This window comes from Myodes glareolus, chromosome 11 (assembly GCF_982192425.1).
Source record: "Myodes glareolus chromosome 11, mMyoGla1.1, whole genome shotgun sequence".
In the NCBI taxonomy this organism is placed as follows: domain Eukaryota; kingdom Metazoa; phylum Chordata; class Mammalia; order Rodentia; family Cricetidae; genus Myodes; species Myodes glareolus.
Genome location: NC_142036.1, coordinates 24,825,127 through 24,840,651, shown reverse-complemented (window position 1 = coordinate 24,840,651; position 15,525 = coordinate 24,825,127). Strand labels below are relative to the sequence as shown.

Genomic DNA, 15,525 nt, shown 5'->3' with positions numbered 1-15,525 from the left:
CATTCTGGCTGGCCCCTGGTTCTGTGTGTGTGCTTCTATTTAGGCTGTATCAGTATATTTGCACGGTGTCTACAGCCACTTTGGTAACAGAGCCTCAGTTGAATAACTGGGAATGAGAGTGTATGTATGGCCTAGGAGAACAATAATATGCCTACCTGGTGCTGTGTGCTACCTTTCGAAGAGATAATGCCCCCAAATGACTGTACTTAATGTCAGCTTCTCATTTGACACACACCACACTCCTGAGTAACAGACTGAGTTGATTATTATCCTCCAGTGTTCATGGAGGCTTGTCGCAGCCTCCAGAGAGGTCTAATCAAGCAGAGCTAGAGCGACTGAGCGAGGGTCTTCCTAATTACCTATCCCAGTCTGCAGGGTACCCAGATGAGCACTCTTTTGGCTTATTTTTTTCTGAGCAGGTGTTTACTCTCAGCCAGGAGGTGGTGGCCCACGCCTTTAATCCCAGCTCTCAGGAGACAGAGGCAGGTGGATCTCTGCAAGTTCAAAACCAGCCTGGTATTCAGAGTGAGTTCAGGACAGATAGGGCAAGAGAGAGAGGTGGGAGAGAGAAGAGAGGGAGAAAGAGTTCACTCTCTCTAAAGTTCCCCAGCCCATAAAATGTGCAGAAGGTCTCTGCCATCTCTTGGCAGTGTGATTAGCTCATCGTGTGCCTGCAGATGGTGAACAGATGGAACTGGGAAAGACAGAAGCTAAAACCGGGAAACACAGGCTGACATTGGCAGGACGTGAGCTCTGATCCATGCAAGCCAGGTGCTCAGATCACAGGGGAATCATTTCACAGTTACACCCATCACCCCAGGGCATACTGCCGGCTACTTGTTGTACAGCTGAAAGAGTCAGCTAGGAGCTGATGGGTTCCACCTATGCTCACAGCTTGTGCTGGTTCTTAAGCAGATATCAGGCCTCAGTGCCCGTGTGCGTGCTCCTTGCCTACACCACACACACACACACACACACACACACACACACACACACACACAACACACACACACACACACAGACAAACACACACACACACAGAGACACCTGATCCCAACAGTGACCAGCACAGCTGAGCACAGGCTCCCAGCTCTGAGCATTGCCCTACCCATGGTGAGGCTGTACCTATTGGTGTCCTGGAGGCAGCTGACACAAGCTGGGGGGAGCTAGTTACTCATCTCCTCCCATCTCCATGTCAGGTCTGTAGTGTGAACTTGGTCACTGTGGAAATGGTTACATTATGGAAATAGACCAACCCTGCAGGTCAGTTTCAGTTTCTGCCATCCCCTGGAAAGTCTGTCGTGAAGCATCTTTCTACCAAGTCAACTGAGAAAACGCATGGGGCTCAGTTTGGACCACTGGTAGTGGTGGATCTCAGACACAGTGGTGCATCTCGGGGGTAATGATTGATCTTGGTGCAGGAATGAATCTCAAGTATGGTGATGTTCTCAAGTGATGGATCTCAGGCACAGTGGTGCACCTTGGGCGGGAGTCGATCTCAGCAGTGGATCCCCGGGACAGTGGTGGATCTTAGGCAGGGCTGGATCTCAGGTACAGTAATGCTCTCAAACAGTGGTGGATCTCAGGTGCAGTGGTGGACCTTAGAGGCAGTGGTGGATCTCAGATGGTGCTAGATCTTAGACAGGAGTGGATCTCTGGTAGAGGTGGGTCTTAGGACTAATGATGGATCTCGGGTAGTGTGGTGGATCTCGAGCAGAGGTAGATCTTGGCCACAGGGTTGGATCTCAGTCTTTGCAAATGGGGAAGAATTTTCCCTGAAGAAGCCCACACCACACTAGTGGGCCTGTGATGTGGCAATAAGAACTTAATGACCCAGCAAGCAGCCAGGGATAGCCGTAGGAGAAGAATGAGGAACGAGCAAGAAACCAGAGTTTTGTTGCCCCAGCCCAGAGCTTTCTCAGTTCCTTCTTGACGCCCTGTACTGAGCCACAAACCTCAGGGGGCTGACCCTAGGAACGGTTAGGGTCCTCGCTGTTGAGTCATGAGAACATGGAAACCTAGCTCTTCCAGGGTGACCCTCCCCCGTCACCCTGAGTGGTTCACAGGCGCCTGGCACTCACAGCTTTCACCCTCTCCTTGCAGGGAAGCCCTACGGGGCCGACGACTTCCTGCCTGTGCTCATGTACGTCCTGGCCCGCAGCAACCTCACTGAGATGCTCCTCAACGTGGAGTACATGATGGAGCTCATGGACCCCGCCCTGCAGCTGGGGGAGGGTGAGTCAGCACCACCCCAAACCCACCACCATCTCAGGCCCATCACCTGCTCCCAAGCCCGGCGGCCCAGCAAGGGCTTCTTCCGTAGGGCCAGATTCAGGTTAAGGCTGAGGGACGTGCCCACAGGCCCTGCGTAAACAGCTTGTTGATCAAGAAGACAGACTGCAGAGAGAATTGTCACCATAGCTTGACAAAACTAGTAGGAAGTTCAGAGACTGGGAGCAGGCGATCAGACAGTGCAGTCCCGGAGGGCTTCTAGAGGAGGTGGTACCTGGACTGAACATTGGAGGGCGAGTGGGAGCCAGCAAATAAAGAAGAGGAAGGAGCTGGTCATAGTGGTACACACCTTTAATTCCTACATTCAGACAGCAGTAGCCAGTGGATCTCTGTGGGTTCAAGGCCAACATGGTCTATGTAGTTAAGTTCTAGGTCAACCAGGGCTGCATAGTGAGACCCCAATTCAAAAATAAACAAATAAAGCTAAATAAGCAAATGAAAGGGGGGGGGCTTGGCATTCTTCTTGGAGGGCACAGCAAAGTCGGTGGTGTAATGAGAGACTAAAGTGGCAGAAAGTGTCACGTGACTAGTAGAAATCAGGTCTTAGATGGAGTGGCCCCTGGGACTCAGCCCTTTGTTTATCCAACGCTAGCCAGGACTTCTGTCTGTAGGAGGAAGTTGCTGAGAGGTTGGGGTTTTGTACTCGCTGGCTGAATGAAGGAGGGGTATGATTTGCTGCACCATCCCTCAGTTTTTCTTCCCTGTCCTTCTACCCACCACTTCCTCAGGCTAGGACCTCAGCCACCCCTCCCTAAGAATCCCTTGAGATACAGCAGCCCTGCTACAGGCTCTGAGGGACCATGACACATCCTCTGGGCTTCCACCCTTGAAGAATGGAACTAGCCTCCCGGGCACAAGTGTCCCCTCTGGGCTTTGTGGTTCTTGAGAGGGGCTGACCGCCTTTGCATGTGTTTGCATCTGCCCAAGCCTGGCCTAAGTGCTTCATTGAGGCCTTCACAGCTCGGGGGACCAGGGAAAGCTGAGAACTTTGCTGTCATATGTAAATTCGGGCTGTGGCTATGACACCTGGAGCTTGCGTTTTTTCCTCTTTAGTTAAATGTTGCCTGTAATCGGAGAAACTTATTTCCTGGGAAGTCCAGGAATTCAGAAGAAGTAACTGTTTTTCAGTCCATCAGTACATCCGTCCACCCTTCCATCCACCACCATTCATCTGTCCATCCACATGTCTATTCATCCATCCACCTACTCATCCACACCTTCATTAGTCAATCTACCTACCTAGCTAACTATCCACCACTTCATTACCTATCTATCTATCTCTCCATCCTCCATCTATTCACCAACCCATCCATCCACCCATCTGTTTATCTATTCACCCGTGTATCCATCCATAAACTTACCTACCCATTCATCAATCCACAGATACATACCTGTCGTCTGTCTACCCATCCCCCACATATCCATCTATCCATCTACCAAGCCGTGCATCCATTGAACCACCCATGCCAGCCATGGGGCTGCAGTGCAGAGCAAGGCAGAAAAGGCGGGGAGCCTCATGAGAATGAGCAAGCCTCTCCCTCTGCACCCACACTTACGACCCCCATCTCCTCAAGGCTTCCTCTCTGGTTTCCATGCCCCGTGAAAGCACTCCGAGATTGAGGAAGTTGGCAAGGACCTCTAGCCAGAAGAAAGAGTGACACCCACCCGAGACCACATCCATGAAAGTACTGGGTACCAGGGGAGGGGGTCCAAAAGGGGGCACTGTGCAGGGGTCTGCGCTGGCTCACCCTCTGCCTGTGGAAACACTGTATCTCCTATCTGTTCTCCTGACACCAGCCTGCAGTATGCTGTGATTTAGCACAGCTCTGGTAGCTGGGTTCCATGGTCTCTGCAGCAGGCATTTGTAGTAGGAGGGATCAGGGGGTTCCTGTGCGAAGCTGAAAGAGCTGGTGGGACCCCCTTCTTATACTCATTCCTTACCCTGACCCCATATCAGGGGAACTGACTAGCTGGAACCAACCGAGAAGCCAAACCTCTCTCATAAGTGTCTTCATAGACCTTTTAGCTTATACACCCTTGCCAGGCCTGCTGACAGCTGCCTGTGCACAGTTAATCTCACCAATGGGGATTTCCAATTAGTCCACAAGCTGTCCAGGAAACGTCTACAAAATTCACAGTGGTGTCTCCTGCCACCTAGTGCTCATAGCAGGTACTACATAGTCTACCAAAATTAGCTAGAAGGGCCACTGACAGGTGTGTAGGGCTTGAAGGGACAAGAGAGCCCCAATGGGGCTTGGAGCTCCTCCCTTCTGCCTCTGAGAAGACCAGAAGTCCCCAGAACTATTATCCGAGCTCCTATAACTGTATTACCCAAGCATGACTGAGCCTAATACCTTACACATTGAGAAGCCAGTGGCTGCTTCAGGGTGCCGCACTCTTTCCTGGGACTCAGAAGCAGAGCATGTTTAACCTTGCCCTGCTCTCCCTGCCAGAGGGGTAGGACCCAGGGATGTGCCTGCACAGCTGAGCCTAAGGAGTCTGGGAATTTTCAGGTCAGGGCCACTTCCTCAGATAACAGTGGAGTTAGGATTGGAAGATGGATTGGGGTAGTTCACTGGCAGAATCAGCCTTATGTCCAAAATCATTGTCCTAGCCTTAATAGTCAGGAAGAACAGTCTAGGGAGTGTCAGGGATGTGTCTAGGGCCTGGAAGAGAGCAGGATGCGAGAGGGAGAGGGGTGGTGGGTGGTGTACTGTGTGACCTTGGCCGTGTTGGTCTTTCTTTCTGGAATTCAAACTTCTTACCTTTAAAGCAAAAGATCTCCACACAGTTCTCAACTCCTAACAAGCTGATGAGCAGATAAACATCTGCAGAATATCGTCTTTGAACTTAAAATTCTAGCCAGGCAGTGGTGGCCTACACCTTTAATCTCAGCACTCAGAGTTTGAGACCAGCCTGGTCTACAGAGCGAATTCCAGGACAGTCAAGGCTGCATAGAGAAAGCATGTGGTTTGTACTGCACAGCTTGAAATACCTTAAAACCTCAATTAGAGGAAATGCTAGAGATTAAGGATATTTTTAAATAAAAAATTTAAATGGGCCAATATTTTGGTCGGTGGCTCAGTAGGTAAAGGCAGTTGCCGCGAAGCCTGGGGACCCCAGTTCAATTCCCGCAACTCATGTGGTAGAAGGAAAGAGCTGATTTCTGCAAGTGACCCTCTGGCCTCCACATGAGTGTGCCCACAAATTTATGTACACAAAATAAAGCTTTAAATGTAATAACATTTTTTAAATGGACAGTATCTCACTTTGTAGCTCTGGCTGCCTTTGAACTTGCTAATAGACCAAATTAGTATCCAATTCAAAGATCCACCTGCTTCTGCCTCCATCATGCCTCCATCATGCCTAGCTTCAAAATTTCTTACTATTTTAATCCTTAAAAACTTAATGCAGTGAAAAAAATTCCTGTACATCTTTGAAAATTCTTTATATAATATATAACATATATACACAATTGATAATATAGGAAATATATTCATGGATAATACAATATATATAATACATGAATATATGCATATACATGAATAATACATAATACATATGTAGATAATATATTCATGGATTATATGTAATACATATACATATTTTAAAGCATGCATATGATGTAGTGAGTGGGTTGCTTCCCAGTGCCTTCTTTCCCCACCTGAAGCATCCCTGTCTCTTAGTTTCTTATGCATCCTATATATTTTAAAACACTTAAAATTTTATTTTAAATTTAAAAACTTATTTTAAAATATCATTTTAAAAATACTGAATTTGAATTACAGTCTTGGAGGAGTTGCTAGGTCTCTTTGTCTTCTTCCCAATATGACCGCACTGAATAAATATCCTCAGCCAGGTGTGGTAAACTATACCTTTAATCCCAGCACTCAGAAGGCAAAAGCTGGACGATCTCTATGAGTTTAAGCTAGCCTGGTCCCCATCATGAATTTCAGGCCAGGGCTAAGTAGTAATATATGTTATATGAAATATATATTATGTAGTAATATAATAGTTTTATAATAATTGTTTTATTTTATATTGTATATAATGTGGAAGTATTATGTGTAACAATTATATATTAAGCTATAATTATATATAAATATATGTTATATATGGAATGAATGTATATTTTCCAAATGATTCCTTCTTGAGAGGAAAAATGTGAGCCAGTCTGTACTGTAAAGTACCAACTGGTAAGGCTGCCCAGGGCACCATAGTTGCATAAAGCCGCTGAAGAAGGTTGTGGAGTGTGGATGCCCCCTGGTGGCTGTGGCAGGAGGGGCATGTTGGAAGCAGTGGGCTGGACCACACACTTTGGGAGCAGCTTCCCCCAAGTGTAGGGGGATCCAGACCTTCCTAGCTCAGTCTGTGTCCTTGACCCCACAGGTTCCTACTACCTGACCACCACCTACGGGGCCCTGGAGCACATCAAGAACTATGACAAGATCACGGTGACTAGACAACTAAGCGTGGAGGTACAGGACTCCATCCATCGCTGGGAACGTAGGCGCACGCTCAACAAGGCCAGGGCCTCCCGCTCCTCTGTGCAGGTAATGCTGGGGACCGTGGTGACTGGGGCCCCGGGCTGTACAGATGCCACCTGTGCTCTGTGTTTGGCTGCTTTGGCCTGCCAGCCTTACTTACCCTTAGGGTGAGCGGTGGGCATAGAAATGCCACCAGGCAGTGTTATAACCCAGTGGGCAAAGTGGTATGGGAGGAACAGTTATTCCACACACCCCAGGCTGCATCAAATCTAGTCACCCGGTTGTCCCCAAACAGCCCAGATCAGCTCCCTGTGGCCCAGCATCCGCCCAGGCTGGTGCATCACCTTCTCTTCACTGGTTATCCAGTATCTCCAACAGCCCTCCTCTGAGGAGCTCCCCTGATAGCCCCCCCCAGTACACACACACACACACACACACACACCAGTCCTTTGCCCTGCACTGCCTACCATCGCGTCCCCATTACAATACCCATTGTACCATGTTGTTAATTTTCTGTATGAAGTTCTCATGTTGGGGAAGACAATGCCCACGGTTCATGTGTCTCAGACATACAAACCCCAGAACGTGGGACACAGCAGGACTGCCATGCATAGAAAATGGAAGGAGTTGGACCAGGCAGCCAGACAACCCTCCAGAACTATTGATGATTGTGTAGACTATGCATAGAAAGTAGAGTCCAATCCTCTGAGAGGCAGGAGGCCTACATTCTGGACCCCATCTTTGAACTAAGAGTTGATTCTATGCATCCTCTTTAGTTTAGCGAAAGAGAACATAAATAAGCCTCTGTCCTAGAAAGTCCTGGGTTAATCATTTGGGAGTAACGGTTACCCAGACTTGCTGTGTGGTCGAGCCCCCTGAGAAACTCCATTTCCTATTCATGTTGGCTAACTGAACTGAATGAGTTCTGACCCCGTCCATGTTCTGAGCTGCCAAACCAGCGTCTCTACTCCCTTCTTGAATCAACAACTTTTTAGAACCAATGGGGAGGGAAAAGAAAGTTCTGGCCTAAGCTTCTGCCGCTTACCATAGTGTAAACACTCCCGGCAATTTCAACTTGCATTGCTGAACTCGGAGTTAGAAGGAGATGCGTACCATAGACTGCCCCACGTTGATATATATTGGCATGAGCCAGTGCCAACCCACCACTCTCACTCCCAATAGACCTCTGTCCCACCAGAAGACCCTGCACCCTGTAAGTGCACACCTCCCTATAACATGGTCATTGGTGTTTTCATAGGTGTGACTGATATTGCCACTCCATCCACCGTAGGGCAGCTGCACACACATCATTTCATGCTGACTTGGGAGCAGCATGTGGGTCTTGCTACCTTGCGGTTGGGACTGCCCTCCTGTGGGCAAGTACAGAATGAATGATTGGACCGGGAGTGACAAGGAAGGGATGATGGAGAACCTGCAGGCTGGCCGTTGGGGTGGGAAGAGAGGAGTAGTTGTAACTCCCTTATTGCCATGATTTAAAATGATTGAATCGGCCAGAAAGCGGTGGCTTAGTTGGTAAAGGTGCTTGCCAGGCAAACTTAGCAACGCAAGTTCAATCTCTGGAATCATGTAAAAGTGGGAGGGAATCACCTCCACAAAGCTGTCTTGGGACTTCACATGGGCATTTGGGGCACACACATGCATCATGCGTATGCACAATAGCTAAATCCATATTTGAAACATGACTGAATCACCCAGGGTAAGTCCAGTGGGGAGGTGAGACCCAGAGAAGGAAGTTACCCTCCAGGCTCAATGGCAGATTAAGGAGGCACAGATGCCCCAACTCTCAGCTTCACAACTGTTTGAGACCCCTCTCTGTGCAGGGAAGTCAAGACAGGTCCAGTGTCATGCTCTTTCTGCTGGCCCTAGCTCCTGATGTTGGGATGAGGGTGACCCAGGATGCAATTGGCCAAGCCTGGTGACTCAAGCCTCCTCCATCTCACCTACAGGACTTCATCTGTGTGTCGTACCTGGAGCCTGAGCAGCAGTCACGGACACTGGCATCACGGGCGGACACGGAAGCCCAGGCACTGTGTGCACAGTGCGCCGAGAAGTTTGAGGTGGCGCAGCCCCAAGACTACCGACTCTTCGTGCTGGTGGATGGACGCTGCTTCCAGCTGGCCGACGAGGCACTGCCACACCGCATTAAGGGCTACCTGCTCCGGAGCGAGCCCAAGCGAGACTTCCACTTCGTGTACCGACCCCTGGACAGTGGCCGGGATGGCTCAAGCCAACCTTATCTAGTGGTGAGGGAGCCTAACTTCCTATGAGATGACCCACCGCTGACCTGTGGTGGCAGGCTCTCCTGAGACTGGGAGGTTTAAGGGACAAGGACTGGGCTCTCAGTGGCCACTCCCAAACTCAGTCATCTGAGTGTCTGACCACATATACTCTCAACATAGGTGCCTGTGTTGGTCACACTGGTATGCCACGCTCTGAGCGTGCCTAAACCAACAGGGCAGAGTTCTAGCCTGAGGCACCATGTTCTTCATTGGACAGTAAGGAAAACAATGACAAAAACATGAGGCTCAGGAGGAAGAAGCTCTCAAGACAGCTGCAGCAAACAAGCCCGACCCTGCTCACCCAGCCCCTCAGGCCATTCCCTCCACCTTCCTTCCCCAGGTCATGTCCCATCCCCTTCTTTAGTCCTAGAGAAGAGCTCACTTTCTCCAGGACTGGCTGATGAAGGGGTTCCTGGCCCCAGCTGCTTGCTCCCTGAGCCTCAGGTTGGAGCTGAGATGTTCCACACCAACCCAAGATCTCAGGAGTTTCTCCACGTGTGTGCTGAAGAGAGTCCTCACAACATCCCTGCCTCAGAGCTTGCCTTCAGCTACCAGACTACCCAGACTGCCAGGGCTCCTGAACCCAACTGGAAGCAGCCAAGCCAGCTCCAGGGAAAAGGACAAGTTCAGCCAATGCCATGAGACTGGGGGGCGGGGGTGACTGAAGGACCTATCCCCTGATGCAAACCCCACAGGTCATTGGTGTTGACAAGATCCACTGTGGGGGGTTAATAAAAGCCCTTTTGCAAATGCTAAGTCCTCTAACGTTCTGCTCACCAGTCCAGCATCCTTTGTTCCCGTCACCCCAGGCTCTAGATGATTTCTAGAACCATCCCTTCTACCCTTTGATATTACTCTTAGGAATTCTTTTGACCTTGGCTCTTCTATGATCCTCCAAAGCCCATCTCCAAGAAGCCTTCCTTGACTCCCAGTGTTAGTCACGCACTGATGAACTAGGTCTGTAAAGACAAATAGCTGGTCAGAACTATCAGCAGCCAAGGATAACCTTGAGCATCCGGAGCCTTCTGGGACTGCTGGGAAGACAGATGTACACCATCACGGCCAGTTTATCTGGTGCTGGCCCAGGGATAAGTGAGCTACATCCTCAGCCCCAGTGCTGCTTTTTACCTTTGCTTTCTCCCTACCATCCTCTCTCCCTGCCATCCTTCCTCCCCACCATCCTTCCTCCCTGCCATCCTTCCTCCCCCATCCTTCCTCCCCGCCATCCTTCCTCCCCCATCCTTCCTCCCCGCCCTCCTCCCTCCCCGCCATCCTTCCTCCCTACCATCCTTCTCCCAGCCATCCTCACTCCCCGCCATCCTTCCTCCCCCATCCTTCCTCCCCGCCCTCCTCCCTCCCCGCCATCCTTCCTCCCTACCATCCTCACTCCCTGCCATCCTTCCTCCCCGCCATCCTTCTTCCCCGCCATCCTCTCTCCCTGCCATCCTTCCTCCCTGCCATCCTCACTCCCCGCCATCCTTCCTCCCCACCATCCTTCCTCCCCGCCATCCTCTCTCCCTGCCATCCTCTCTCCCCGCCATCCTCTCTCCCCGCCATCCTTCCTCTCTGCCATCCTTTCTCCCCCCTCATCCTCTCTCCCTGCCATACTTTCTCCCCGACTTCCTCCCTGCCCAGCTATATGACCTTTTTTACAGCTGTTTTTGAGACATGGCCATGCAACACTGCCCCCACTAGCTTTGAACTCCTAGACTCAGCAATCCTCCTGCCTCAGCTTCCCCAGTGACCAAAACTACAGATACACACTGCTATGTCTAACTTTTACTCTATTGAGACTTAACTCACATGCCACTTAATTCTCCTGGTTAAAGCAAATAATCTAACCTCCTGAGCATTTGAAAATCTGCATAGAACTCTATGACATTTTACTTTTAATATGTGCATGTATGTGTCGGGGTAGGTACAGGTGTATGTAGTGCTGAAGGAGGCCAGAAGGAGGTGTCAGAAGCCCCTGGAGGTTGAGCTACAGGTAGTTGTAATCCTTAGGTGTCGGGAACCCAATTCAGGTCCTCCGCAAGTGCAGTTTGAGCTCTTAACTGTGGGGCCATCACTCCAGCCCCACAGTATATAACATTTGACACCCTCAAAATAAAACCTGCAATAGCCCACTGTTGACCTTACTACTAATAGTAGACCATAGCATAGGTTTAGGGGGTTTTGTTTTTCAATGTTTTTTTAAAATTTTTTATGTGTATAACTGTTTTGCCTGGATGTCTGTCTGTGCACCGTATGTGTGCCTGGTACCAGTGGAAACCAGACAAGGACACTGGGTCCCCTGAAACTAGAGTTACATGCAACTGTGAGCCTCCATGTGGGTGCTGGGAAATTGAACCTGGGTCCTCTAAAACAGCCAGTGCTCTTACTAACCAATGGGCCATTTCTCCAGCCCCGTGGCCCAGGACTTTATGTTTTGTGTGCTGTATTTGATGAAAGGGGGCAAAAAAAAAAATATCACTCTTTACAGGGATCAAGTGAAGAGACAGATAAGCTCTGTGTCCTTGTCCCAAGGTCCTGAGTTTGAGCTGACAGCCGGCTGGTTTTGCACTTAGGAGGCAACACTATCTTACTCTGTTTACATGTCTCTTTATTGTTGACGGTAACAGGTGGTGTGTGTGTGTGTGTAAATATTTTTTATTTCTCAGTTATATGTGTCATCTGTGTTTTTAAACAAATTTCTGAAAGCAACCGCGCTTCTCCACAGACCCACACAGTTCAAACCCACGGTGTCTGAGGCTTCACTGTGCTCGCATTACTGAGCCACACAACAGTTGCTTCCCAACCCTTCCACCATCTCTGATGGGAAACTGAACCAGGCATGAAGGAGCACACCTGTGTCCTGGCTCCTTGGGGAGAGGGGGATGCTAAGACAGGAGGATTCCTGAATTCTAGGCCTGCCTTGCAACATAGTGAAATCCTGTAAGAGGGGGCTGAGGGAGGCTTATACCATCAGCAGGCTCCCCCAAACATTCCCTCCTCCATCCCTAGCACCAATAAGCTTCCATGAGGATTTGCCTAATCTGCACATTTCACATAAACAAAGCTATGATACATGGTTTTGGAGGGTTTGGGTTTGGTTTGGTTTGGTTTTTCAAGACAGGGTTTCTCTGTAGCTTTGAGTTCTGTCCTGGAACTAGCTCTTGTAGATCAGACTGGACTCAAACTCACAGAGATCTGCCTGCCTCTGCCTCCCCGGTACTGGGATTAAAGGTGTGCGCCACCACTGCCCAGCACTATGATACATGGTTTTAGCAACTGGCTTGGTTCAACTGGCCTAGCTCTGTCCCCTGTAGAGACTTCACTCCTTTATACTGCGGTACAGTATCTCCTGCATGGATACAGCAGCACTGATTTCAGATCTCTAACAAACCCATCTCTAGACCTTGAGTGTGCTGCACCAGAGAAACAGAGTTCAGGTGACCTCAGGCCTGGGGAGTACACCTTCTCCAGGGGCCTGTTCCCCCCCTCCACTTTGCAACTGACCATGCCGCTAGAGATGCGTGACACAGACGGCCCGAGAATGCTGCTTGTGATGGTGTTTCCCGGTTAGCCAGGCTGCTTCATCATGGTGAACAAACTTAGGGGAGGGAGGACTTACTAATACTTTGCTTCACAGTCTCAGGGTTTGGTGCATGGTTACCTGGGTAGAATGTCATGGTGACGGGAACGCAGTATATGGCAGACAGCGGGGGTTCGACCCCTCTCAATGGGCAAAAAAACGGGGTGAAAGGAAGAACCTTGGGATCAAGCACACCCTCCACAGTGTATCACCAGCGGCCTTCCTCTAGCCAGGCCCCACAGCCTGAAGCTTCCAGAACTTCCCAAAACAGTGCTGCTAGTGAGGGACCAAACAGCCTGCAGTGAAGCCTGCTGGGGACATTCAAACCATAACAGGTAGGGAGCCGACGAGAGAGAAGCAAACTTAAGGATGAAAAGGGCCCTGAAGATGAAGGGGAGGAAGAACTGAACATTCCAGAACAAGAAAAAAGCAAGAGGGTATTGGGGAAGGGGGGGGGTAATGCGAGTTTACAGAGTGTGGAGCAGCGGAGAACACAGTGGGGGAGGGGAACAGGACCCAACACAAGGGTGAAACCCAGACCATGAAACCAGAGGCCAGGAACAAACATCTCACGTCACTTGTTTTTTTTAAAACATCCGTTATCACAGAATAAAATACAAAAGCAATCAAAAATTATATTTTCTAAAAATAATTCTCCTTAGAGGCTCACTACCCCCTCAGTAAAATCACTGTGAAGACAGAAAGTGGTTTCAGCTTCGAATTTCTCAGAAGGCTCCTTCGATGGCTACAGAAGCCGCAGTGAGTTTGCTCTTGAAAGCTAGTGGACAAAAAAACAACCAAAAAAAAAAACCTCCTAAGAAGCAAAAGTTCCTTTCTCCAGAGCGCTTTACCGCCCGAACTAGCTTCTTAGTGGGTCAGTATCTTCAGAAAGCACGCCCTGGGAGGGGCAGGCAGCATTCCAGGAGCTAGGCTTAGCCGCCTCTGGCTCCACCCCTTCGGTCTCAGGCCGGTACACATTCCAATGGACGGTGTTCACTCTTCGAGAAGCCCTGGGAAGGCAGCCGCTCAGTAGTGACCAAGGCACACCTTGTCCATGGCCATCTTTATCCTGGAAGAGACAGGAAGATAAATTTGGTGAGTTAGGCCAACCCTGAAGAAAGCAAGACATAAATCTATCCTGGGCAGGAATCATTTAGGACAAAGTCCCTGGTCATCACCACCGGGAACCCAGCCCCTCTGATTCCACTGACGAGGGGCCCCAGAACAAAACTGGGCCATGGACTACTGTCTGTCTATTTAGGCCAAGTCTTCCTAGGCCCGTGGCATGCTCCAGAGCCATTCAGAATGATGCCCATCTTCCCCGTGCTAGGTGCTGCCTTACCTGTCAATCGGATATGGCTTTTCACAGAGGTTGGCCAGCACGTACAAATGCCTCAAGGCATACTCGTACTGCAAGAGAACAAAGAAGCACGCGTGAGCATCTCGCCACGGAGTCAGCACGCCAGTTACCTCAACCAGGGATTCTAGGTCTGTTCAGGTCAATCTACGGGTACTGACAGACTCTCCCGAGAGAGATGCCATATATAAGGGTCACACACAATCTCAGGGAGCTGGTGGGCCTGCTGAAGTGCTGTCAAGTCTCAGTGTAGACTCAATGGCGATGGCTGATGGTGGGGGACCTCGCCTTTGATTCTGGGAACCTAGCTGAGGAGAGAATGGCATGCAAACACCAAGATGGATGGCAAAGCAGGCTCTTCCAGGGCTTGCTCTACAGGCCAAAGTTTGTTCACCCTTTCTCCAGCAGAATCCAAGAGCTCCATTGGAACCCAGGACTTTTTAGGGGGCAACTAGCTGACTGACACTCTACAATTGGTAGAAGCATCGTTCTTCCCTCTCAATGGACCAGGGTGTGCTCCAACAATAAATCTTGGGGAATGGTCAGAAGTCAAGAGGAGAAAGAAGCCAATGTCTGGCAAATGTGAGAGTCAGGTGAGGGGTGGGGCCACATCATCAAGAGAAGCAAGGACCCTTTAAAGTCAACAGAAAGGGGAATTGTCACCTGTGATTCTGGTAGACTGGGACCTAGACATATAACAGTGAACCTGGGCATCCAGGTTCCTAAGGCCCAGACGGAACCTTCTACAAGCCAATGCACCTGAGTTTAGCTATCAGATCTCAGCAGCAGGGAGGCCTGAGGACCTGGCTGGACTCACCGTAGGGGAGTGCCAGTTAAAGCAGTGTGTGCGGAAGTGGGTCACAGCCTCCTGGTAGCAGTCGTGTGCTGTGAGCAAGGCTCTCTCCGACAGAAGTTTCTCAGCAGTATCCCCAAACCCTGCCAGCAGGGAGACAATCTTCTGCACGGACTTCTCAATGACGTGCCTGGCCTAGGAAGAAGAGACAGCATTTTGAAACAGTTCTGGCTTAATGTACTCTCTCTGGGCCCTTCAGTAAGAAGTACATGCAAGGAAGTCTCCTGACACAGCCTTCAACGCACAGAGGATTGAAGCAGGTCAATAAATGCATTTGGGAGAGATGGAAAGTGTGCGTGGTTTCTGTGACACCGCACAGATCTGGCCTTCTTGTCATCCTACCACTATGGAAACACTGCTCCCTGACGCCTGGAGGGAGGGCAGCCCGTGCCCGATTTACACCCGCCTCCGAAGCACACCACTGGCCTCCTCATTTGACGCGGTGCTTTGCCTGCCCAGGAAAACCACGGCTGGTGGCATAGAAGGCACAGGGGCCCCGTGTTCCTCCCAGAAGAGTAGCGCTGTGAAGAAGACATTGTTGAACCCGACCCTGACTTCTCCATCAACGTCTCTGACCCACACAGTGTCTCTCTCCTTCGTGGCGGAATGCATCACACCACCCACAGTGTGCTGGGCCCACGTGTGTCCCGGATACAGGGTCT

General features: G+C 50.1%; 2 protein-coding genes across 7 annotated transcripts in view; one reads left to right on the top strand and one right to left on the bottom strand.

Moving 5' to 3' along the window:
* Rin3 (Ras and Rab interactor 3) overlaps positions 1–9,835 on the top strand; it is a 109,023-nt gene extending 99,188 nt beyond the window's left edge. For 4 of the 5 annotated variants that reach the window (XM_085697849.2, XM_048449486.3, XM_048449483.3 and 1 more), the window contains exons 8-10: positions 2,104–2,235; positions 6,682–6,845; positions 8,747–9,835. In XM_085697849.2, the coding sequence (XP_085553975.2) occupies positions 2,104–2,235; positions 6,682–6,845; positions 8,747–9,067 (617 nt within the window). In that variant the 3' untranslated portion in view covers positions 9,068–9,835. Of the gene's footprint in view, positions 1–2,103; positions 2,236–6,681; positions 6,846–8,746 lie in introns of those variants that run through there. The other variant, XM_085697851.2, reaches the window with a different exon arrangement.
* A 3,387-nt stretch (positions 9,836–13,222) lies between these two features.
* The window catches only part of Lgmn (legumain), a 33,765-nt gene continuing 31,462 nt past the window's right edge, over positions 13,223–15,525 (bottom strand). For both annotated transcript variants that reach the window (XM_087911563.1, XM_087911564.1), the window contains exons 12-14: positions 14,828–14,998; positions 13,996–14,063; positions 13,223–13,722 (exon numbers count right to left, since the gene is read on the bottom strand). In XM_087911563.1, the coding sequence (XP_087767689.1) occupies positions 13,680–13,722; positions 13,996–14,063; positions 14,828–14,998 (282 nt within the window). In that variant the 3' untranslated portion in view covers positions 13,223–13,679. The remainder of the gene's footprint in view (positions 13,723–13,995; positions 14,064–14,827; positions 14,999–15,525) is intronic.